The sequence below is a fragment of the Miniopterus schreibersii genome (assembly GCF_964146895.1).
Source record: "Miniopterus schreibersii genome assembly, chromosome: 8".
Lineage (NCBI taxonomy): Eukaryota > Metazoa > Chordata > Mammalia > Chiroptera > Miniopteridae > Miniopterus > Miniopterus schreibersii.
The window spans coordinates 12,762,794-12,787,850 of record NC_138109.1 but is presented as its reverse complement, the minus strand read 5'-3'; the positions used below and the strand labels follow the sequence as shown (position 1 = coordinate 12,787,850).

At 44.6% G+C, this 25,057-nt stretch overlaps 1 protein-coding gene across 1 annotated transcript; it reads right to left on the bottom strand.

Moving 5' to 3' along the window:
* Positions 1-4,911: 4,911 nt before the first annotated feature.
* SDHB (succinate dehydrogenase complex iron sulfur subunit B) lies at positions 4,912-21,967 on the bottom strand. The gene is made up of 8 exons (XM_081145930.1): positions 21,649-21,967; positions 15,642-15,769; positions 13,406-13,491; positions 10,867-11,003; positions 10,196-10,312; positions 7,411-7,512; positions 6,019-6,141; positions 4,912-5,453 (listed from the first exon to the last, which is right to left on the bottom strand). The coding sequence occupies exons 1-8, from the start codon at positions 21,718-21,720 to the stop codon at positions 5,376-5,378; spliced, it is 843 nt and encodes a 280-aa protein (XP_081002056.1). The 5' UTR covers positions 21,721-21,967; the 3' UTR covers positions 4,912-5,375.
* Between the last annotated feature and the right edge of the window lie 3,090 nt (positions 21,968-25,057).

Below are 25,057 nucleotides of genomic sequence, written 5' to 3'. Positions count from 1 at the left end.
CGAAGAAACAGATACAGCAACCCCCACCCACCCACCATGCACTGCACACTTGGAATCAGCCCCACTGCATCGTAGTGGTTATGGACTATGCATGTGGTTCAAGGTGGCGTCAATCTCTTCTAGGCTGTGTGACCTTGGGCAAGTCATTTAACCTCTCTGGGCCTCTTTTTTTTTTTTAAGGTGGGGGGGCTCATTTCTTAACCTATGGGGTGTGGATGACATTAGCAATGCCTATTTTATATAGAGTCACGAGGATCACATGAGAGAAAGCATGTAGAACACTTGGGACAGTGGGTGGCACTGTTCAGTATATGTCAAAGAAAGATACACCTGCCCAGAGCAACATGGTCAGATATGCCTCACAGAGATACATGTGGATACAGGGAGACTGCAATGATGCACAGGAGGCCTCTAAAATGCCAGAGAAATAGTAAAGGCATAAGCCAGACCCTAGAAGCCTCACAGCATTCATCTTCTTGTCCCACGGTGACAGGCACATATACAAACGGTGTCCTAACCCTGGGGTCAGTGGCCTCTGGACTAAGGACCTCCAAAGGTGGAGGGTGGATCAGAGTCCCCAGGCTCTGGGGCAAACCAGGGAAGGATCAGGTTAGGGCCAAGAATAGGACTGGGACAGATCCATCATCATTCATCCAGTATGAACTTCTGGAGTGCTGGGCACTGTTCTAGGAGCTGGGAACATGAGGGTGAACAAAACACGTGGGAGCAGCCAAAGGCAAGCAGAAGAAAACTTCCCAATAACCTATTGTGGAAAGAGCTGGAAGGAGACAGAGCTGTGACAGAGAGTTATGGTGGGGGACAGACTGCAGAAAGGGAAGTCCTTGACCGTACCTGATACATATCAAGGACTCAGTAAATACATTTGGTAAAGGAGTAAATGTTGGCAGGACTTGCTGATGGATGGGGTCTGGAGGTACAGGAATGTGTGGAGTCAAAGGTGCCCCCAGGGGTTGGGCCTGAGTAGCCTGGGAACAGTGGAGCCATTTACTGAGCTGGGTCAGGCTGCTCGTGGAGCAGGTTGACCACCAGGGGAATGGTCTAAACTGTCCTCAGTTCAGGTGAGAAGACCAGTTACATCTGCAGATGGCATGTCCAGTTGGGGCAGACTACTTACCTTCTCAGAGTCCCCATTTCCTCCCCTAGATCCTTTCCCTAGATCCTGGCAGCGGGCCAGAAGCGTCATAAAGAGGGGGCATGGGACCTATTGAAAGACAGGCCCCCCCATTCTTTGTATTGTTAACCCAGCTTGGCACTGAAGAGGTTCCATCCTCTGAGCCATCTGGGAAGGATCTGCCCCTTGGCCCAATACCTTGATGGGGCAAGAAGCCAGAGGAAGCTTCCTTCCAAACCACAGAGGATGTGGGAGGCCCTGCTGTCTATCCAAGTTTACCTTTGGGGAAGTGGCTCTCACTGTGCTGTCATTGGGCGGTCTGCGGGCTGGGCTCCTGTCACCTGTGGGCCAGGACCGATGGAGCAGCTTTCCTTCTGGGGCTGCTCCTCTCTTGGGGGTCCACAGGAAGCATAATATGCCTGGCAAAAGACTTGAGAAGTCACTAGTTCGGACTGGTTTATTCTAGAGCATGGCCTCACTTCTCTATTTTTTGAGATTTCACTGGGTTTTTGCAACAAAAGGGATTTTCTTACCTAGTGACAAACCCCATCACAAGATTCTGGCTGTCTAGACACACAAAGTGGAGTTTCAGCAGTTTGTCTAAGAGTTTCCTGGGCAAGGAGAAGGGGCCAGAAGAGAATCTGGGGGTCAGTTGGTGGCACTTCCTCCCTGCACTGGGAAGTCCATGCAACGTGAGAGCTGAAAAGCGAGCATCGTTATCCTTGCACAGCAGAACCATCCTCTGAACAGGACATTCTCAAACTCTGGCCAGTCATGGCAGAAACATAACAAACTGTCAAGTCCAGAGGGATGAGAATGAATCACCTTTCTAGTCCCTGCAGCCTCCAGCAGAAGGTCTTTCACACAAGTAGGTATTAGAGACAAATTGGTTCAATTGAGTTTATGGGGCATTTGCTCTACTGCAAGTTAGACGCTGCTCACATTTTTTTGAAAATTAATATATGTTAAGTATATATTTATTTAAACAAATGTTCAGCTTTACTGAGGTACAACTGACAAAATTGTAAGCTATTTAAAGTGTATGGCATGATTATTTGATATACCTACACACTTGAAAGAACTCCCCCCATCAAGTTAACATGTCCAACACCTCACATATTTACTTTTGGTTTGGTTTATGGGAATTTGCATTTATTCTTTAACGATTAAAAAAAAAAATTAATTTGCGAGAGAGAAAGGAAGAGAGGGAGAGAAACATTGATTTGCTGTTCCACTTATTTATGCATACATTGGTTGATTCTTGTATGAGCCCTGACTTGGGGATTGAACCTACAACCTTGGTGTATGAGGAGGACTCTCTAACCAACTGAGCTACCCGGCCAGGGCCACATTTATTCTTAGACTACAGCCACAATTCTGAGCAGTGAATGCTGTTAATCCCTATTTTATGGGAAAAGAGGCACCGAGGTTCAATAACTTGCCCAAAGGCCAGTTAAGAAGAGATGTCTGACTTTAGTCTGAGGGAAGCTCAAAGCATCCCACATTATTATTTTTGAGAAAAGGTAGATTGTCAGGATACAGAAGTAGCATCAAGGATAAGATACTCTCCTTCCCTGGTCAGGTCCGAAGTTTTATTAGGAGTCTGACTGCTGAAATAGAACATCTGCCTGCCATCCAGTGAAAGATTAAATAAGCAGTAAATGAAACTCTCAGTTGATAACATAGTTCAGTTTAGCTGGAGCTTAAGTAGGGTGAGAGTGAATTACAGTTGCAAACTTGATGTCTGATGTAGCTGATTTGAGTGGCAACTCCCCACTACACCCTGCCTCTTGCCAGGAGCTGGGGTTGCAGAACTCTTTACAGGCCATTGAGTTATTCATGAGAAAAACCCATCCTTCCCTACAGATCTGCAGGTTAGAAGCAAAGCCACATTTTCCCTGAATCCAAGGAATGGGACCTTCCAAGGTGGACAGAAATCAGTAAGGTGCACCTTTAGCCCTACTGCCCTCCATGCACGTGGCACGCGGTCTGCCTGAGGTTTTTTCAGTTCTCCTCTGAAACTTGAGCTTAAACACGGGAGGACTGTGTACTGTGTGGCCTTACTGAGGTGGCCAGGAATTCTGAGATGCTATACATAAGGGCAGAGACCCTGTCCTCTAAAATTCTAATTCAATGCTTGTTCCTTTTCTCAGTGACCTTGGCTCCTAGGTGGCATGGAACAAATCTTGTTCATCTTTACACGAGCATTTCACCTCTGGGGAGGCTGGAGAGTAGCGCTTTTGAACCGTCCCTTTAAAAAGCCAGCAATGCAGCCAACACCAGCCCGTTAGGCCATACCACCCTGAAGGCGCCTGATGCGCAAAGCTAAAATCCAGAAATGCTCACTAAGGGTCATTCTCAGTAAGTCAGACATTATTCTTAGCCTCCTGCTTGGATGACCTCACTGCTACAATTTAAAAGTGGATTTGGGATGTTCCTAAGAATGAAAATAGGGGCTGTCCGATGTTAAATTGCAGGGGAAATGGTTAAATAAGTTATGGTGCATCTACGCCACAGAGCACTTAACAGGTGGTTAAAAAGGCTAAGGCAGAAAATGCATTTTATACACACACCCCCCCATCAATGTGATAAAAACAACAAAATGTGATAGATACATACAATGGGATATTATTTAGCCTTAAAAAGGAAGGTGTCCATGTAAGCGTGTCCAAACCTGTAGAGAATTTTTTAAAAATTTTGAGTCAAAGCGAAGATATGCCTGGAAGCAAGCTCTCAACAGATAAATGCTTCAGAGACTAACAGGAGGAAGATAAGGAAGATAAGTTGAAGGTGGGAGAGAACAAGATGGGTATCAAATGACAGGGTAGTTCAGGTTATGTGCCCTCCAGAGGGTGGTCATGCTCTAGAAAGAGGGGTCTGAAAGGGGGCATTTCAAAGGTGTGTTAGCCTAGATGCACAGAAACTATGGTCAGGGCTTGTTTAAGGCAAAGAAAGTTACATGCCCGGGGCGTGACTACCCACCACGATCTGCCCAGTTAGGAACTAGTGATCAGATCACCCTGTGTGGTTACTTTCCATAGAGCGCCTTTTCATCCACAAAGGGAATTCTGACACATGCTACATGAATGAACCTTGAGAATTTTATGCTAACTGAAAATAACTTGTCACAAAGAGTCAAATACTATATGATTCTAGTTATGTGAGGTAGTCAGTCACAGAAACAGAAAGTAGAATGGTGGTTGCCAGGGGCTGGGGGAGGGGAATGGGGGGTTAGTGTTTATTGGGGACAGTTTCAGTTTTGCAAGATGAAGAGTTCCGGGAATGTGTGGTGGTGATGGTTGCACAACAGTTTCAATGTATTTAATGCCACTGAACTGTGCACTTAAAATGGTTAAGATGGTAAATTTTATGTTTTACAATAAAAAATGGAAAAATAGAAAGCTGCTAACAGATTGTATCGCACTGTTTTTGAAGAGTTTTATGTATGCCGCAAGTGTAATGACACAGAGGTCTGGAAGGAAATTATAAACTGTCAGCAGCAGATGTGGGACTCGGGGAGCTTGGGGGGGGTTTCTACTTTTTCCTTGACATACTTCTGCACTGTTTTTCCAGTGAGCGCTACTACTTTTGTAGTGTCAGAGCCCAGGCAGCAATGGTGGGAATTCGTGCTGCAGTGAGAGGTCTCTTGAGGCCATTTATGGGACTAACTTCAGTTCATAACTGACCTTGGTCACTGCTCCTGAAGGAAATCTCAAACTCTGCCTCAAAAGAGACTCAAGATTTGGGTTTAAATAATTCTAATACTGAAAGTAGAATCTGGGATGCTGTATAATAATAAGCTGACATTTACTGAGCACTCAGAGTAAGTCCCAGGAGGGTGAGGTAGGCAGTTATGACTCCCATTTTACAGATGGGTACACGGAGTAGCAAAAAGAAGGAACTTGCCCAAGGTTGTCCAGCTGGTGAACGGCAAAGCTGGGAACAAGCCCCAGGTCCTGCATGACATCAGCTTCATGCTTGGAGCCACTGCACCCCGCCACAGCCCATCCCCAGTGGCTCCATTCTGGAGCCATGGCCCCCTCTTCCAGGACAAGGGCTCCTCCTCCTGGTACCTTCACATTCCTCTGCAGCGAGGAAAAGGAACAGGCTTGCTTTTTTTGTTAATAAAGTAGAATAACATTTATTTCTTTCTTAACATTTTATATTATACATGCTGTGCTCATGGAAAATCAAGACCTCGAAGGAACTCCGATTAGATATAATTATGATCAGCTGAGAACAGTCAGGCTGATGCTTTCTTTTCTTTGTAGGTGGCCATCAGTTTCTTGATTTCAGCAATAGCTTTCCCTGGATTCAGCCCCTTGAAAAAAGAGAAGAGAATCAATACCAAATGACAGTGAAATGGAACGGAAGTCCATGACCCTGAGAGGAACTCCTCCCCTGGCTGGTAAGTGTCCAAGCAAAGTGAACGCAAATCAGGCCTTTTACAACCCAGGGGCTTGGGCTAAGAGCTCTCTTGGGCTCTGCTTTCAGACAGTTCTTGCTCTCTGGCAAGGGCCCTGTCTTATTTTATTCCCATTCACTGTAGGAAGACAGGTGTGGCTCACTGTAGAAGGCAAACGAGCCCAGGGCAGAGCCATTTTCTCTGAATGCTCAAAGATACCTAAGAAAGAAGGTCTTTTCTATGACTGTAGCTGGTGTCAAAATTAGCCAGACATCTCTAAAGGTTTTACACATTACCACAATCTTTAACTCATCATCAGAAACCAGCACATTCAAGCTCTCAAAGGTGCGTGGAAGCAGCCCTGGTCCCTCTCCTGCTTGAATGACCAAGTTTGCCCTCTGCCAACTGCCTCTTCATGAGCAGACGCCACTCCTGTCATCACAGTTTTGAGGCAGAGCTCAGGGTCACCAGCCCTGCATACCTTAGGACAGGTCCTTGTGCAGTTCATGATGGTGTGGCAGCGATAGAGAGAGAAGGGGTCCTGCAGCTTGGCCAGGCGCTCCTCTGTGAAATCATCTCTGGAGTCGATCATCCAGCGATAGGCCTGGGAACCAGGGACTGATTAGCTGAGCCATCAACTTAACGGGCCTGGCAGCCCTCTGGTTCACCTCAAAGTTTCAAGATCGCAAAAGAAAGGGAATTCTCTCAGCTTTGACACCCTACCTCTACATTCTTTGATTCTTGCCATCTTTCAAGGCTCCCAACTCTTTTGGAACTCCTCTTGATAATGACCCCCCACAAACCTTTGAACCACAGTGCACCCGGTACCCTGGTGCTTAAGTATATGCAATCAGGCATCGTCTTCTAATTATTAAGTTGCTCATTAGCTTTCTACCCAGATTATGAATCAGTGAAGGCAGGGACTGTGTCATATGACTTTTCATCTGTCTTCACAGCACCTACTCACTGTCTTTGAGTAACTGCCCTGTCTAGAGATAATTTTTGCTTCTTTTAATTAGTGTATCCATCCAGGAAGCCTGAGACCAGCCAGCTGACTAACCTCCCCATCACCGGGCCTGCTCTGGCAGTGTTACTGGGAGGACTTCTACATTTCTGACAACTTGGGTCACTGGCTCAAGGGCCAACTATGAATGTACCTCATTATCAATCTCTTCCATGGCTGAGAATCAATACTGCCACATGGTCACACAACCACATAGCTTCTCTTTTTATGGGAAAATGAGAAACGAGAAGTTTTTGTGAGTTGTTTAAGAGTCTGTGGAAAGCACTGACCACAAATCTAAAGTCTAAACTGTCTAGAAACAAAGACACTGACTTTCTTTGCAGTGAACTATTCATACAGTGAAAGGCAATGAAAAGCAATACTACTTTCTCTTCTGAGTAACCCCTAAACCCAGTACTCAGGCTTCCATTAGCATGGAAACAATTTCCAACCCAAGAGCTGGGCAGTGGCTTCTCAACAACACTTTGCTCTCCACTGCTCGCATGTGAAAAATCCCTGTGAGAGGGAGCCATGACAGATGTGGTCTGGGGAAAGCGAGCAAGTGGGCAGGTAAGAGCCAGTGGCACAGGAAGCACATTTTAAATATCTGCAAGGCATGGTTTGCCAACCAGCATGCTACCACCCAGGGTCAGACCCTGGCCACACTGAAACAAAGGCATTTTGCAGTCAAAGCCCTGTATTTACTGAAAGCCAAGTGAAGACAATGCAATCTATGACCTATTTGGAATGGATGCAAATGAAGGAAGCTCTCGCTCCTCAGAATGTCTGGTTTCCAACAACATATTATGGGCTTGGATTTCTGAATGCTTGAGTTTCAGTTTTTCTTAAAGCAATATTGGAGAACCTTACCTGCATAAGAACTGCAGGCCCCAAATATTTGTCTCCATTCCACCAGTAGCTGGGGCAGCTGGTGCTGCAGCAGGCACAGAGGATGCACTCGTACAGCCCGTCCTGTGCAGGGAGGGAAGGCAGCACAGTCAGGAGCAGTGACTGAAGAGCCTGTCACGTCCTTAGTTGACTAAATGTGGCGTCTGGGGTCAGAGCATGAACAAAGCACCCACTTGCATGTGAGTTTTCTTGGAAAAACCCTAGGAGTGGTTTGCAGAGATTTACCAGAGTCATAAAAAAGAGCTTGTAACTGAAATGTAAACATTTGCTGGATTTCAGCCCAGAGTTAAGTTCAAGTACACTAATAACCCTTCTCTTATCTAAAGAAAAAACATGAAAAAAACCAAACCCATGAAAAACAAAAAACAAAAAACCTAAAACCAAAACGTATCACCTAGAATGCAGTCTAGGAGAAACTAAGAGGCCCTGGGTGTGGAGGCCTCTGGTGGTCTACACCAGCCTCTGCCAGGCTCAGCACAGGTGTCAAGTTTCAATGGGAACCAACATCATTCTAAATAATAGCCAACCTGCACCGCACATCCTGTGCTTGATTGATTTTACCTCCTTTGATGATCACAATAATCCTATTACAGTCCCATTTTATAGGTAAGGAACTGAGGCTCAGAGAGGTTAGGTCGTTTGCCCAGGCTCACACAGTTGTAAGCAGCAGAGCTGGGACAGGACCTCAGGTGGCCTGACTCTGGAAGCCCTGCTCCTTAACACCTGCCACACTGACTCCATCTGCTCAACCAGTTCCACCACATTCGACTTGCAGATTTGGGGAACAGAAACTGATTAAAAGCAGCAAAACAGAAGGACACGCTGCCATGTGAAGTGACAGCAGATGACTGATGACACAGAGTCGTAGGTCCTAACTGTAAACTTATGAGTCTTCAACAAAATCTACTTTCTGTTCAGGCAGCTGGTAAGAGTGTAAACTGGCCCCACTGGTCTAGAGAGCATAAATTAACAGGATTAAGAGCCTTAATTATAGTCATATTCTTTAATCTACTTGTAGAAAAACCTAACAAGAAATTAGAATTTCTTAGATAGAACTTGAAGGATAAAGATGTTTATCTAGCCTTATTTGTAATAAAAAAATTAGAAATACTCTCATTGTTCAACAGCAGTAGGAACAGCTAAAGAACACATGATGCGCACACCTGAAGTAATAGAAAGTCAAGTGTAAACTGATGCTTATGAAATCTTTTAAGAACACGGGAAGATGCTCACAATAACATAAGGGAGAAATAACATAAAGCAGACACAGAAGAATATTTATGTTTTGACCCCAGCTACAGCGAAATGAAACATAATATAAAAAGAACAAAGGTAGCTGTCAGCAGAAGTTATTTTTGGGTGGTGGAGTCATAGACTATTTAAAAATTATTTCTCTGTATGTCTCCACTTTCATTATCTACAATGAGCATGATGGCTTTTAAAAATCATGAAAAAAGTTATGTTCAGTGTATTAATTTAAGGGAGCGAAAAATGCTAAGTAAACAAATGTTTGGCATTTAAATGAGTAAATTTTGATTATCCAGAAAAGGTGCTCAGGGGAACCCTTCATTCCCTAGTAACACCACATCAAGGAGATGTTTACCAGCTACACGCCACCCGAGTATGAGAGATGACTAGTTGAGCCACAGTGGCCAGTTCCAACCTGGGCCCTGGGATGTGTCAGACTCCTCGGGAGTTAAAAATGGGGGACTGCTTTGACTAACATCACCGTGCTGACCCTCATCGTCTTCATGTCAGAGCTGGGCAGTCTTAGTAGGACTCTCCTTTTTAAATATTTTTATGGGGAAGAGAAGGGCTAAATAGTCCCCTAGACCTAAAAGGTAGAATTCACTTATTCATTCACACAAGCAATATTTATTGATAAAATAACATGTGCCAAGGCCTTGGGGTCCAGAAGTAGGACAGTCCCTACGATGTGCTCAGTCTCCTAACAGACCGAAATGTAAATAACTTCCTTAGGAATAACTTCCTTAGGCTAAGTGCTGCATGGGAGGGGCATACAAAGTAGTGACCGTCAGACAGCACAGGTCCTTGGCCCCATGCAGGCACACTGTTGGGAACCATCTTCATTCGGTCCCCTTCCCACCTCTTCCTCTCCACAAGGACACTAAGTGGGCAAGGGGTGAGTGTGCAAATCAGACGCTTCTTAGAGAAGGTAAAAGTAGTACAAGAAAAGGAGACTAAAAACTTGATAATAACTCCTTCATTTTAAAGACTTCCTAGCCTGTACACAAGAACAGCAACTCCAAGAGAGGGAGAAGATATTCACCAGACCTGTGGTGTTAGGAAAGAACACCGAGGTTCTAGTTCCAGCTTACTCATTAACTATTCCATTCCCACCTATACAGGGTGGTGGCAGATTGCAAACAGCGTCATGTGTTTTGTTTGCCCACAAGTTAAAGTGCTACTCTGACTTAGCTGTCAACTTTTACTAGTTTCTTTAGAAAAATACAAACATCTGCCACATGGTAACAATCTGCTCCTCGTGGGTGGCAGGGCACAGGCACTCCAGCTCCTTGGCCTGCTCTTGGCCCTTTGTAGGTTCACATTACCCACCTGGCCCTGAGAGGATAGGTATCCAACCCTTGGACAGGTGCTTTGAAGTTCCTTCCGGAATATAGTAAATGCTCTGCATCACCTCATGCTGCTGCCCCACCCCCACTCCTTCAAGATACACTTCCCGGAAAACATCTTTGCAACGAAATTCCTCAAATCAAGACAATACCAGTTTCTCTCGATCTTCTATGGACTGCAGATACTGCTGTTTGCCTTCCTGGGACTCATCCTTCTTCTTCAGATAAGGCTCAATGGACTTGTACTGAGCATAGAAGTTGCTTAGGTCCTGAGGCGAAGGGGAAGAAAAAGGTAAGGCTCCGCCATCACCGCTTAGCTTTCTCTTGACCCCATTTCCCCGCCTACTTGTAAGTCAGACTCTCTTCCTCTCGCAGGGCCACGGGCAAAGATTCAGAAGGGAGAAGTGGTCACAGTGTTAAGTGTGGTTAGCAAATCTCTGCTTCATGCCCTGGGAAACCTTCTAATCCCACGTGCCCTTGAAAACACCGTCAGTGAAGGTGGTCAAGTACAGGGAGGTAGGAATGAAAGTAAAATGTGTATCAACTGTTGCTTCTCAGTTGGTATTTTCTACATGAATTCTTTGTAGTTATGGCCAAATTCTTCATTTCTGGGACTGTTCCAATTTTATGCCCTTTATTCCCAAAAAATCTTCACCAAATGAGCTGCTGGAAGATCTTCCAAGCAGGTTTATCTTCCAGCATTCGAACTGCTTAATTAAACTCAGACAGGAAAAAAGCTGCCCGAAGGAACTAACAGCATAACCCGAACACACCTCTCCCCCTCTCCCTGCAAAAAAAAGGGGGGGGGAATGCAGAAACTCACAGGAACAAGATCCTTTATCACATACATATGTGGAAGAGGGTAGATTTTTGAGACTTTGTTGAGGTTGGTGTCAATCCTTCGGGTGCAAGCTAGAGTGTTGCCTCCATTGATGTTCATTGCACAAGAGCCACAGATACCTGTGAGACAAAATACGTTTAATGCTTCCTTACCCAGATTCAGTCACCCAGCTTCCAATTCTCTCCTCTGCACTGTCACCAGTTATTCCACCACTGGGAGCAGTACTGACAGGCAACAGACCTCCGGCAGAGGTGCCTGTTGCCTTTTCCCCTTTTCCTCCCCTTATCTAGTATGTAGATCTAATGGCTGTGTTTCCAAAAACATTTTGTGACCATGAGGCAACCTTGAGGTTGGTTGGCACTGGAGAAGGAGAGAACGAGTCTGGGATCCAGCTGGCACCACAAGTTCCCGACACCAGTCCTAGCTCCAAGCTTCACGTATTTTGAAAGAAAAAGCATTGTGTTTTTTTAAAGGCACCATCTCTGGCCATATGCCTGATCTCCTCTGATCTCCAAAGCCACTGTTAGTTGAACTCAAACTCTAACAGATGCAGTACCCCAAAACAAATCAATGTTGTCTTGGTCATCTTAAGGCTGAGGCCTGGATACAGATTTTCCAGAGGAAGCTCTAATTCAATTGTCTCCACAAGACAAGCATCAGTGGTTGCCCCGGGGATATGAAACTCACAAAAGCTGCCTGAGCACTGACTTTCCAAGAAGAACTAATGTGAAACCAAAGCAAAGCAAACCAAGCAAAAATAAAGTGCTAACCAAGGGGCCCTGAAATGAGAATTTTCTCAGTCTAGCCTCACTTCCCATATATGGAAATTTCCTAGGTATTTCAGAGTTTTAAAAAGACCATGAAATTTAAACCCCTGGCACCACTTCTCTGGAGCTGTATTTTGATCATCAGGCCAGAGAAACGAGATTACTCATGAAACTTGCACTGGGTTATCACTTTCATATGACTACTCTCTCCCTCTCTGTAAACCTTAGTAAGAGCATAAGAGAACACACAGATCTTTTTGACTCCTAAAATCTTAAGCAAATACTCCTCAAGAGATTGAATATTATCAATATATTTTTGTATGCCTGCCATTCAACTGGAGCAGTATGTTTTTATAAAAATGGTATATAATTTAAAAAATAAATCCAATGAATCTTCTCTCAAAAAGGCTATCCTGGAAATTCTCTTAACAAACAATAAGGGAGTAAAAAGAAGTGGCAATTGATATTATTCTGCCCCATATATTTTAGTCCAAATGGGCTACACCTTATATTCTTGGCTCTGAAAGTCTTACAGGGAAAGGTTACTGAAAAGCATCTCTATTTCCTGTGTTTTAAGGATTTATGGGGAAGGTTGGTGTTTAATTACAGCAGAATGTTCCCTGAACAGCAGGACTCAGCCAAACTATCATAATATCTGTCAGCATTTGCTACATTAAATCCAATCCTGCAAGATTAGCTGAATCAAAACAGATGTCTTAGAAATAGGACTTTAAATGCTTGAAATGCACAACCGAACAAACAAAAAGTGATGGGCCAATATTTATAGTGACTTTTCCTTTTTGGAAGGTTATTTTAGGAAGAAAGTTCAATCCCAGCCCTTGGTCTTGGCCCAAGCTACACTGTTTTGGTTCTATCCTGGGTTCTCCAAGCCCAGACTTCTGTACTGCCTGAAACTGCAGTTCTGGAATCTGACAACTCTGGCAGACTCCTGGCTTCCCAACTCACTAGCTATGAGTCTTTTTGGGAGTCCCTAACCTCCCTGGGCCTCAGCTTCTTCATATGTACACTGAGTGTAAATAATAACAGCACCTGTCTATCTCACGTGAAATGCATAGAATGGAGCCTGGCACACACTGTGCTCCAAGGCCATCAGGACCAGCCAGCCTTCACGGCACGTCCGTGTGATTTTTGCCACATCTGAGTACCACTTGAATGATTACTTAGGTGTTTCCTTTAAATCAAATCATTTTTACTTAAATTCATATTAAGCAACCACTTATATCACTGCTACACCGTCAACAGTAATTACATTTTTCTAATATGTAAATAAATACAAAGCTATTAGCCTGCATGAGGCGGGACAGGCTGTTCCCACCCAGAACATTTCTACCAAGCACCTATTCTGCACATGTAATGCTGGGAGCTGGAGGGGCACTCATGCCTCCCTGTTGGACAAATGTTAAGTGTGCATAAGCACCAGCTACACACTCTCCACTATCCCACTAATACGTGAGCTCAGCAGAGCAGAGGTGGCCAGCAGCTCTCAGGACCACCAGATGCAGCTACACATGACAGAAAGCTCCTGAAGGGAAGCAAACTCAGAAACCAGAACTTGTACCACAGTTAAAATTTTTGACACATTTACCCAAGAAAAGGAAGTGCAATATACAGCAAGGTCAGCTGGCAGAGCCCTGCAGCTGTTCTCTAGGTATTTCTGTCAGTTCTGGCGAGCCCAGGCCTTTTTTGGGAACCAACATAAGTGTCTGGAACCTCACAGGGAAGAAAGTGCTTACCTTCTCTGCAAGATCTTCGGAAGGTCAAGGTAGAATCCATTTCATTCTTAATCTTGATTAAAGCATCCAGCACCATAGGACCACATCTGACCAAAATCAAAACAAGAACAAAAGAACCCAGTTGTATTTATGTGAAGTTCAGTCTCTACACTTTTATCATAATATGACGAGACATCTGCCTATATTAGCTGCTTTTATTAACCATTTGGCCCTCTCAGGGCACATTCTGAATCTCCCCCACCCCCGAGGTTTATTTTTGTGCATTCTTACACATTTTGAGTACCGCAGAGTTCTATTTTGGTGATCACACTGAATATACATTTCTAGGAAATGGAAAGCTAAAGAAGTAGAAAAGTATTTAGATTAGAAAACAACTTCCACATACTGGCAGTTTTTGTTTTTTCTTCTAAAGCTCCCTGCAAAGCTTCCCCAGTTTACTTCACATTAAAACTTTAGAATCCAAACAATAAGTAGCTTTAAGTGGTTTGTTAATAATAATGCACAACCATAACAGAAACATGGTACAGAGAATAAAAGAAGAGAAATCACCCACAGTCCCCTAATCCAAAGCCGCGAGTGCTGCCTGCATAGGGGGAAGTGATAAGGTGTGAGGGCAGCAGCCATGGCCTTGGAACCCAGAGGGCAGGCCTGGCATCCAACAGCCTGGTCTGAATCCTGCCTTGGACACTTACTAGGTTACCGGCAAATCACTTAATCAGCTTCCCAACTATAAAGCACAGCGAGCAACACCTATATCTCACAGGACTGTTGCCGGTGAATGAACACACGAGGAAACAAAACAATGAGAGCATTGACTGCCACATGCATTTAGTTTAACAATGAATCCTCATGTAGAGACTGTGATTCTATGAAAATGGCTTCCTATCTCTGAGCCTCAGTTTTTTAAATCTGCAAAACGGAGTTAATACTGTATCACAAGATTATAATGAAGATGAAATAAAAACATGTAATTTTTGTGTTGAGTACACAAGAAGTGCTCAACAAATCTTATTTCCTGGTTGCCACCCGATTCCTCTCAGTATTTTTCTATGCATGGGATTTAAAAAATATGCCCCCTCCCTAAATATCCTTTAGCATTGTCTGTATTTCTTTTTCCACAGTTTTATAGAGATAAAATTGACAAATAATGCTATGTCAATTTAAGGTGTCCAGCGTGATAGTTTGATATATGCATGTACTGTGAAATGATCAGTGCAATAAGGTTAGTTAACACATTTTCATCAGCAACATGCACACACTCTTTCCACTGTACCTTTGCCAACACTTGGAAATGGAACCTTTAAAAACCTCTGCTATTCTCTGCATGAAGGTATTATTATGATCGGTGTTTGGAGAGCTCTGAATACTAACTACAATGGTTGGAGTATTTGTCATAAATACATTAATTTTTCTTCACTCACCAATTATTCATTGCAAGTCTTCTCTGTGCCAGGTTCCGTTCTAGGTGCTAGAGATACACCAGAGAACAAAACAGATGAAAATTCCTGCCCCATGGAGGGTTCATTCTAGTGGACTAACTCTAGTGGACTCAGACTGTGCATGTTCTTTGACTCTGTCTACTGAGGTTCTGGAAATTTTTTTTTTTAAAGATCTGAGCTTATCATCTTATAAAGGAAAAACTCTTCCACTTTTCTCTATTATTACTCACTCTTCACTTCTGGTCACCAAACAAATGGGTGTTTTTCCCATATTAAGCAATTCTGCAGTACCAGCTGGGTGTCCCACCATGTCACTCAATATCACCATTCCAGCCAGGTTTATGGTGTTTATCATTATTATATAATATATAGGTCCAGGTACATAAAATTAACATGAGAATATTCAGTATCCTAAAATTGATAATGTGTTAAATGGCTTCAAATACTATGCATAAAGCCAACTCTACCATGATCCCTAGAAACTAGTCATACTTTGATTTGGGGGAAGAAAAAGAATTTTACAAAAGGTTTTCTTCTTGGTATTGTCTTTTTGAATCAGGCGCCTACCTCATTTTTGTTTTATTTATTTATTTAGTTCTTTTTTTTGTTTTTGTTTTTCTATGTTTTGTCTTTTTGATTCTTTTTTTCCCTTCTCATTCTTGTTTTAAAAAGAGATGATAAATTCCAAAGCCACTGGATGATCTTAGTTTAAACCTTAGTGTGAAAAGCATGTCCCTGAATCAGATGAAGGGCTCACCTTCATTTATCAAATACCCAGCTTTCACAGAGATACTCACTTATTCAAATCAACTTCATAAGTCTGCATATGAGGTTTATCTCCAGTTTTGTCTGGATCCCATCGGTAGATTGCAAATTTCTTGATTCGGGGAGCTGTAGCTGCAGCTGTTTGGGCCCCTCGGCAGACCTAAAATTTAAAAAGTTCACAAGAAGGAAAAAAAATTATTTAAAATGCAAGATAAATCCTTCTACTTAGCTGCACTATAAACTGCAATACTGGATACAAACCCACGCATTATTGACACAGTCTTCTTGGGAAAGGCAGCCATTCAATATTCAACGAATACTAAGCATCTATCTCATATGCCAGACATGCCAATTCATACTCATTTTTAAAACCACTATTTATTATTGCCAGGTACTGTATTAAATGTTTTATATGAAGTGTTCCACTGAATCTGCATTTTAAAGATGAGAAAAACAAGGCTCAGAGATCAAGTTATGGGCCCAAGATTACAGAGCTGAGGAGTAGAGCCAGAACTGGAATCCAGGTCTGTTTGACTCCAGAACCCATGTTCCCAAACACTGTATTTCCGTCTCTTCTGGTGCTGTCTTCTCTTTATGTCCTAAACTCCTCAAGGGCATGTGTATTAGTGTTCTCCAGAGAAACAGAACCAACGGTGTGTACATATATATACACACACACATATACATATACATGTATGCACACATACAGATATAAAAAATAGGTTTATAACAAGGAATTGGTTCACATAATTATGGAGGCAACAAGTCCTAAGATCTGTAGTTGGCAAGTTGGAGACCTAGGAGAGCCAATGATGTAAATCCAGTCCAAGCCTATAGGCCTGTGAACCAGGAGAGTGGATGATACAGTTCTAGTCCAAAGGCCAGCAGGCTTAGGGCCCAGGAAGAGTTGAAGTTTCAGTTTGAGTCCAAAAACAGGAAAAACCCCGATGTCACAGTTTGACAGCAGTCAGACAGGAGGAATTCCCTCTTATTTGAAGAAATAAGAGGGAATTTGTTCTAGTTAGCCCTTCAACTGATTGGATAAGGGTCACCCACATTAGGGCAGGCAATCTGAATTACTGTTTTTCGATGTAAATGTTAAACTCATCTAGAAACACTCTCACAGGAACACCCAGAATAATTTCGACCAACTAACTGGGCACCCCTATTTTTTATAACTATATATATGCACACATGTATATGTATATGTGCGTGTGTGTGTATATATATATATATATATATGTACACATCATTGGCTCAGTCAAGTTGACACATAAAATGAACTGTCACAGCATGGGACAGGTTATGTTTTATATCTCCCAGCGTGCGTGGTCCAGGCCTTTCCATATAGCAGCTCAATCCATGGTTAGGAAAAATTGAAGAGCAAAAATTGACCGTTATACTAATGTAAAAATGTGGTTTATTTTAAATGGACCTTAAAAGGCTGAATAGTGCAACCTATATCAAGCCATTAAAAATAAAACAAGAACACCCCTAAGTCAACTGCTAAGCCGCCCCCATCCCATAGTTCTTGTGGCACTTTTCCATTTAGGCAGAGACCACATCAAGTCCTCTAAGCTTCTCCTATGGTGATGGAGGAGGGGGATCCTATCAGTCCAAATAGCAATTATAAGTCGAACCCTCAATTTTTATATAGAAAAATTCAGACTATATTCCAGGCTAATTCTCTTATAAACTGTTAAGAAAAGTAAAAACTCTGATGTTAACTGAGTAATTACAAGAAAGTAATGTGTTTGTTACTTGCTGGTGAAAAGTGCCCCACTTTTTTAAGTGAAGCTGAAAATATAAACATCAGCTCTCAGTATGAAAGAAAATGAATGAAGGAAATGAAAGTGAAGATGAAACCTCTATTTTACCTTATTACCAAGCTGGCTAAGATCATTAATAAAAGGAAAGTCGTTCTTACAAATGAACATTTCCATGAGGGACTCCATTTTGTAGCCTGACAGGAGCATTTGGCTAGTGCCACCTTGTGGTATTTAAGAGGAAGTGAAAAGAAAAGATTCCTGAAGCTAGCTCCAGCAGCCTTTTGCTTGCTTAGCGCCCCCTTTTTGTTTTGGTGAGATTTAATGAAGCATAATTCATTACATACAGTCCTGTGCCACTTTATGATGGAGTACATTCTGAGGAATGCATTGTTAGGAAAAAATGCATCTTTGTGTGAACATCAGAGGCACTTATGCAAACCTAAATGGTACAGTCCACTACACACCTGGGGTGTATGTTACAGCTTATTGCTCCTAGGCTACAAACCTGTACAGCATGTTACTGTGCTGAATACTGCAGGCAATATAACAATGGTATTTGTGTACCTAAACATCTGTAAACAGGAAAAGGTACAGTAAAAAATGGTATAAAAGATAAAAAATGGTATACCTGTATAGGGCACTGACTATGAATGGAGCCTACAGGACTGGAAGTTGCTCTGGGAAGTGAGTGAGTTTGAAGGCCTAGAACACTACTATAGACTTTAAAAACACTGTCCCACAAGCCTTCTCCCAGCTTCCTTTTGACAGGGTCAGAGATAGAACACAGAGCTGTCAACGCTGCTCCATGAACAGGGATGTGGGCTGGACTGACTGGAAATATTGAGGAGAAACTGGCTGGGTGAGACATAGATCACCATAACAGTGACTGTCGGGAGGGAGTGAAAGGTGGCCTGAGGATCAGCAGGAATGAGAAATCAAGACAGAAGGATAAGGAACATAGGGACTGCCATGGCTGAGGGTTTGGTTATTGCCTGTGGGAGCCGTGGTCAGATTAAGGTATGTTCAGAAAAAAAGAGGGTGTTTAACATGGAGAGTGTAGAACTGGGGGCTCACTATTTTGACTTGGGAAATTTGTTTCTAGTTCCATTGGCCCTATCTGGCATAAAAGGCTCTCTCTGGTATTGGGCTGATAGAAGAAATAAAACTTATCTATGCTTTACACCATTAAAACCTGACAATGTTTCCAAAGTCCAGGGACAGGCTGGTACCACATGACCACAGAAAACTTTTACTAAAGTGGCAGTGGCACTGAATACTTGTTAGGGTAGCTCCTGGGGACCTGTCTCCTTGTACAGGACCTTAGGTCCTCAGCCAAGAATTTACAGCAGTGTTCTCTGAAGCCCATCAGCCAGGCCTGGGAGGCTGTAGAGCCCTCTGACTATGTAGCGCTGGGGGGGGGGGGGGGGCGGGGCGGGGGGCGCTGCTCCTCTGTGCTGAAACAGGTCAGTGGCTGATGGACTGGGGAGTAATCTGTGCACTCAGGATTGTGGTGCTGTGAGTGGGAGGGAATTTTTGCCAAGCCCCAAACATACTGCTCCTGTCAGAGAAAAAAATCCTCCATGAACCACACATCCTTCATTTCTTACAAGAAATTCAGCTCCATTATAATCTCATGGGACCACTGTCATATATGCTCTCTGTCACTGACTGAAATGTTATGTGAGCACATGACTAATTTGATGAGTTTTGGTAAAGTGGAATAACTACTACCACAGTTGTGACAGAACATTTCCACCCAGAAAGTCCTCTAGGTTCCTTTACAATCAGTGCCTCTCCTTTCCCCTTGCAAGTCATCTGCTGTTTATCGCTATAGATTTATACAAAATTTTCATATAAATGTGATCAGAGAGTACATCTGCGTCTAGCTTCTTTCACTTAACATAATGCTTCTGAGGTTCATTCACGTTGTTGGGTATATCCAGTCTGTTGCTTTAATGAAAGTAAAATTTTCATTTTGAAATAATTGTAGAATCACATGAATTTATAAGAAATAATGCTGAGATCCCACATACCCTTTACTCAGTTTCCCCCGATGGTAACATTGTACAAAGCTATAGTACAATATCACAACCAGAATATTGACACTGATACAGTCAAGACACAGAACATTTCCATCACCACAAAGATCCCTAGTGTTGCTTTTACAGCTACACCCACGCCCCTCATGCCTCCTACCCTTACTCTTGAACCCTAGCAATCATCTAGTATGCAACTTTTTGGGATTAGTTTTTCATTCAGCTTAATCCTCTGGAAATTCAGCCAATCTGTTGTGTGCCTCAATAGTTGTTTCATTTTATTACTGAGTAGTGTTCCACAGTATGACGAACCACAGTTTGTTTAGTCACCCATCCACTGAAGGACATCTTGACTGTCTCTAGTTTTTGTCTGTCATGAATAAAACTGTAATGAACACTTTTGAATAGGTTTCTGTGTGAACATAAGTCTCTATTTCTCTGGAACAAATGCCCAGGAATGTAATTGTAGGGCTATATGGTAGTTGCATGTTTAGTTTTTTAAGAAACTGCCAAACTGTTTCCAGAGTGGGTGGTCATTGTGCTGAGGTAGGTGCAAGGAGGAGAGGGACAACTGGGAGAACTGTGGGGTTCAGTGGTGAAGACTAATTCATAAAAGGAATTCAGATGAGAAATCCTAATATGTCCTGGAGTCCTAGGAACCTGAATACTACCCACAGGTAACACACCAAGCTCATTACTGAATTCTTTTGCAGTGGCTTTTGTGGATATGAATGCACATTCCTACATGGGGGTGGGGGTAGGGACTCTTCTATTTTTCTGCCCTCAGGAGGCCCTACAATGGCCTCACCCGGAATTACAACACTGACCTGTGAAACTAGCCTTCTCTACAATTCGTTCTTGGAAGAGGGACCTGAGCTTTAGAACTCACTCTCATTGGTGGGGCTCTCACAACTTAACTGCTTGCACAACAACCATAAAAGGAACTGGTAAACAAGGTCATTACCAATAATCACTATAATCACTTTAATGCTCTGAAGACACCAGCTTGAGGCTCTGGTAGGCAGTCCTCTTCCCCTATTTCCCCTTGTTGGAAAGACTATAAAATGAACTCATCCAAGTTCACATACAGCTTATTGAAAAGAGCCGGCATTATGAAGACAAGGCCATATACACTGTATTATGCGGCCAGAGCAGGTACTTAAAAATGAGAGCTCTTCTCACATAAGTGCAAGAAAGGCAGAGGAACTAATACTTTCCCTACACCTACCATGTGCCCAGATTTGTGCTAGGAGTTTCTCACATATTACGTTAAAAAACAACAACAACTGGGTTTAGATCTGGGCTCTACCACAGTTCTGGGCCATGATATTTCGAGCAAGTAAAAAAAATTTTCTCTGTGAAGCCCTCCGTTTTCACATCACTCTAAGGGGGGTGAGAATTCCTGCTCGCCCACCTTGCTGAGGTGGTTGAGGAGCCCAGAGGAGGGGGCAGACTTGAAAAGGACTAGCAAACTCTTAGTCCCTTATGCATGCAATGGCAGTCCCCCCTCCCCTTCTAAATACCCCCATTTAGAATGCAGACCAGAAAGAAGGATGCAACCTATGGCTGCACACTGAACAAAATACGTGAGAGCAGTGCCAAGCTCTGTGCCTGTGTGACCCATGCCCAAACCTCGTGAGGCTGGTAGTGTCACACGCCCTTTACAGACGGGGACACTGAGAGGATGACGCTGCTGGAAGGACCCGACTCTTTCCCGCAGGCCCCAGCAGCAAGGGGTTCGGATCCTTCACGGGGCTGGCCTTCCCTCTTGTTTCTCCCTTGCCCTGCTCGGTCCCCGAGGAGTCACTTGCCCTTTCCCGACCGACCCCGGTCCAGTCCCTCGTTCCCGAGCCCTGAACCTCGCATCCTGAAGACGTGCCCTCGCGTCTGCTTCCGATCCCGCCTCACACGCCCGCAGACGCGACAGTTCGGTGACAGAAAAAGGGCTTGGAGACCAAACGTTTGGAATCGAGGTCTGCTCCCACCAGCCCCTCACTTGCCACGTGACCTTGGGCAATTCAAGTCTCTCTCTCTGAATTTTTCTGTTTTCCTTATTTTCCTAAACGTCGTCTTCGCCCGCGACGCCTCACGGGCTGCGACAAGGTGCAGGAGCGGTCCCGCCGGCTCCCTGAGGCCCAGCCCCGTGCTCCCTCACCCGCCTCCGCGGCCCCCTCGCCCGCAGGCCGCCTCCGTGCCCTTCGCGCCCGCCCTCTCCCCGCGACCCCGGAGCTCACCTGCAGGCAGGCTCCGCCGAGGGCTGTGGCCGGGAACCGGCGCCTCAAGGACACTCTGGCCACCGCCGCCATCTTAGCTTCTGACGGCGAGCACCACCCCTCAGCCCCGAGGTCGCCCTCCGCCGGCGTCCCGCTGAGCACCGCGGCGCCGAGCCAAAGTCCACCCGCGATCCGCTAGCCTCTAGGAGCAACGGAGACGGAAGAGGCTTCCGGTTTCCCGGGTGGGAGGAGGAAAGGCGGAGAAAGCCCACGCGAGCGTGCGCAGTGGCGGAGGGCCCGGCGCATGCCCACTTGGCCTCCCGCGTTTCTAAGGTGACCTTCCCAGAAGGGGGCGGGGCCAGGGGAGAGGGCGGCAGAAGGGGTGGGGCTAAGATCCTAAGGGGCGGGGCCGTCCGATCCGAGCCCTGCCCCGATTTTAAGCCCTCTCTTTCTGAAAATTCGTCAGCCTTGTTGCTCATCTCTGTCGCTTAGTGGCTTTAGTCAGACACTGTCAGACCCAGCACGGTTTGCCCGAGACTGTCCAGGTTTCAGCACTGAGAGTCCCGAGATACCCCTCATTCCCAGATGAGCTAGGAGGGCTGGGGAACGAACCCAGGGGATTTCAAAGATGACAGACAAAGGTGTCATTCATTCATTAAACAATAGGTATGGGGCATTGCTATGTGCCGGGTGCTGGGATGCTACAGTGACCGCCCTCACTGGGTTTACTGATAGGCAAGTTACCAATCACACTATGCTAAGCTCCGCTCTGTGAGGCAGGGGTAGGAAGGGAACCCAGCCCTTGGTGGCTTAGTTAGCCCTTTAGCGTCAGAAACCATTTCTTGAACGCTTACTGTATGTAAAACATTACGATCCATCATCTTACTCAATCCCACAACAGTCTGGTGAGAGTCTCCATCTCGGCGGCTTTTTTCAGGCCCGTCTATGGGTTTTGGTGGAGCTTGCCTCACTCTTCCGCTTGATTCCCTTGGGCAGGGTGTGGCCTCAGTCCCCCAAGTCCCTTGGTCTCTTCGGTGTCCTCAGGCATTTATGTAGGTAGTTAACTTTGCAGGTACCTGTGTTTCCCAAGAATGATGTTTTTCCTTCTCTGTCCACTGACATATGTTACATGTCCTATGTTACATTCTTTGGTTTCCACACTCACTGCTCATTTAGATGCTACTGGAGAAATTAAAATAGCCAGACAAATTGGTTGGATGGGGTTTAAGTTTCTGAGGTCTTGGGCTGGAATCTGGCTACATTGCCATGGGGCCTCATGAAGGAGGTGTGTAGGAGGCCATGAGAAATAGCCTGGTGCCCTGGGTCTAACCTTGAATCTTCCCCTCAAAGCTGGTCCCTCTTGGACAAGTCCCTCCCCCTGTAGTTACCTTGTCTGTATCAGCTGATTTAAGATTCTGTGATTCACATGGCTGCCTTGGGGGTGTGGACTGGTCACAGGGCTGAGGTCATCTTGACTTTTCACTGGGGCTGACCCAGCATTGGAATGGGGCTCCTCTGAGTCTTCGCCAAGGGGCCTCTTGGACACCCAAATTGGCGGAAATCATGGGAACACTGTCACTTTCCCTCTACCTTCTCCTGGCTGAATTGTCTTCTGAGATGAACGAAGACTGTCTTCTTTCTCCAAGGGACATGCTTCTGGAGAATTGGTCCTCTTGGCATTTTCAGTGTTCTTTCATCCCAAAGTCAGATGCCACTCCTGGATAAGTGACTACCCTTTATCTTTGCCTAGGTCACCTTGGAAAAAAACAGTCTGAGGCCAGCAGAATTGAGACCTTGATTTATGATGGGCTCTTGGTGCCAATGGGCCCACACACCCTCCAGTCACATCATTCCTGGGCTTCATGGGGATTTGGGAAGCTCAAAGTTCTGGAGGAATAAATTCCTGGGCGGCTGTACCTCCGCCCTGAACTTTGGGATTCCAGGAAGGCACAGCTGCAGAAGGACTTAGAGGTTTTCACAGCCTGCTCCTGACATATCTTCCCAAAGTGTCCTCGTGATAAGACCCAAAGTTTTTTGTTTGTTTGTTTCCACTTGTCTAGCAAATGAAGTATTGCTTTTCACCAGTCTGCTAGATGCTTTAAGTTTATGTTGAACCTCATCATTTGCAAATGTGTTTATATAAACAGTCTACTTTAGTCCTTGTAACAACCTTTTTGGGTTGGAATAACTGTTTTCATTTTACAGACTTTCTTAGTCTTTGATAATGAGAAAGCTGAGCAATCTTGGGCAGGAATTTTGCTTTAGGAGCTTTTTCTTCCCTAACAGGCCTGGGAATCAAGTCCAGAATTAAAAATTAAAACCAAAAAGCATTGCCGTTTATACAATCAACTATATTTCTAGTGTCTTGTGATTTAGGGCAACACAGCTGGATTCCTTGCAGCCAGAGGGCTAAGGAGGGCTGGATTTAGGGGGGAAATATCAGATGATTTTATTGCCTGGGTGATTTATTTGCCTCTGAGAAAAATCCACCTCACTCCAATTAACCCCGCTGGTGGGATTCAGGGGTCTTTTCATCCAAAATTCAGGATTTCATTTTTCTTTGACCAATGAACTCACTATTGCTTTCTGTTCCATCTGGCTGACCTTTTCCTTGGTCTAGCTGTCTTCTGAGCAACTCCACCTGGGTGTCCCAATGGCCTCGGAAACTCAACCTGCCTCCTACTGTACTTATCACCTGGGGACTTCTTAGCTCCCCTCTTGTGGGCGCCACCATCTATCTGGTGCCCAACCAGAAACCCATTGTGGTCCTTGACTTGTCCCCTGCCACATCCAATCAACCACCACTTACCAGCATAGCCTCCAAGGTTTCCAGGACTGGCCTACCCACTGGCCCTTCCAGTCTCATCTTTTCTTGTGATGAAACCCGTTCTGTTTTCCCCCTTGTCCCTCACCTCCATGTCTTGGCTCATTTCCACGTGTAGGATCGGGCGTGCCCTTTCCTCCCTTTCCACAGGGCCAATTCCTCATCATTTGGAATTCAGCTCCAGCTTTCTCTTCACTAAGAAATCACCCCTTTGCCCCCCTCACCCATACATCCTCTGCATCTGCCATCAATGTGCACACCCCTGGTTTAACAATTACCCATTTATATGTCAGTCTTCCCAGACTGTGGCATTTTGAGGGCATGGCCCATTCACTTTATTTTCTTCATATAACTTATTGCTATCTGCAAGTTTACTTTTAGTTCCTTATGAATATATTTTTTCCCCACACCCGAGACAGAACTATGTCTGTCTTGTTTACTGTTGTGCTCCCAGAGCCTGGCACACAGCAGGTGACCAATAAATGCTCAATGAATGAACAAATTCATGTTCATTTCCAAAGGTGGCTTGGGACTTAGCACATAGTAGCTATGCATTGATGTTGGTTGGTTGAATGAAGGAATAAATAACAACAGAGGATGCGCTGT

What these genes read in the sequence shown, in the direction of transcription:
- SDHB (XM_081145930.1), bottom strand. Translation starts at nt 21,720, where the DNA reads ATGGCGGCGGTGGCCAGAGTGTCCTTGAGGCGCCGGTTCCCGGCCACA. An exon ending in TATGAAGTTGATTTGAATAA is followed by an intron (nt 13,492 to 15,641) that starts GTGAGTATCTCT and finishes GATTTTGGTCAG; the next exon opens with ATGTGGTCCTATGGTGCTGG. An exon ending in GGCCTGCAGTTCTTATGCAG is followed by an intron (nt 6,142 to 7,410) that starts GTAAGGTTCTCC and finishes CCTGGTTCCCAG; the next exon opens with GCCTATCGCTGGATGATCGA.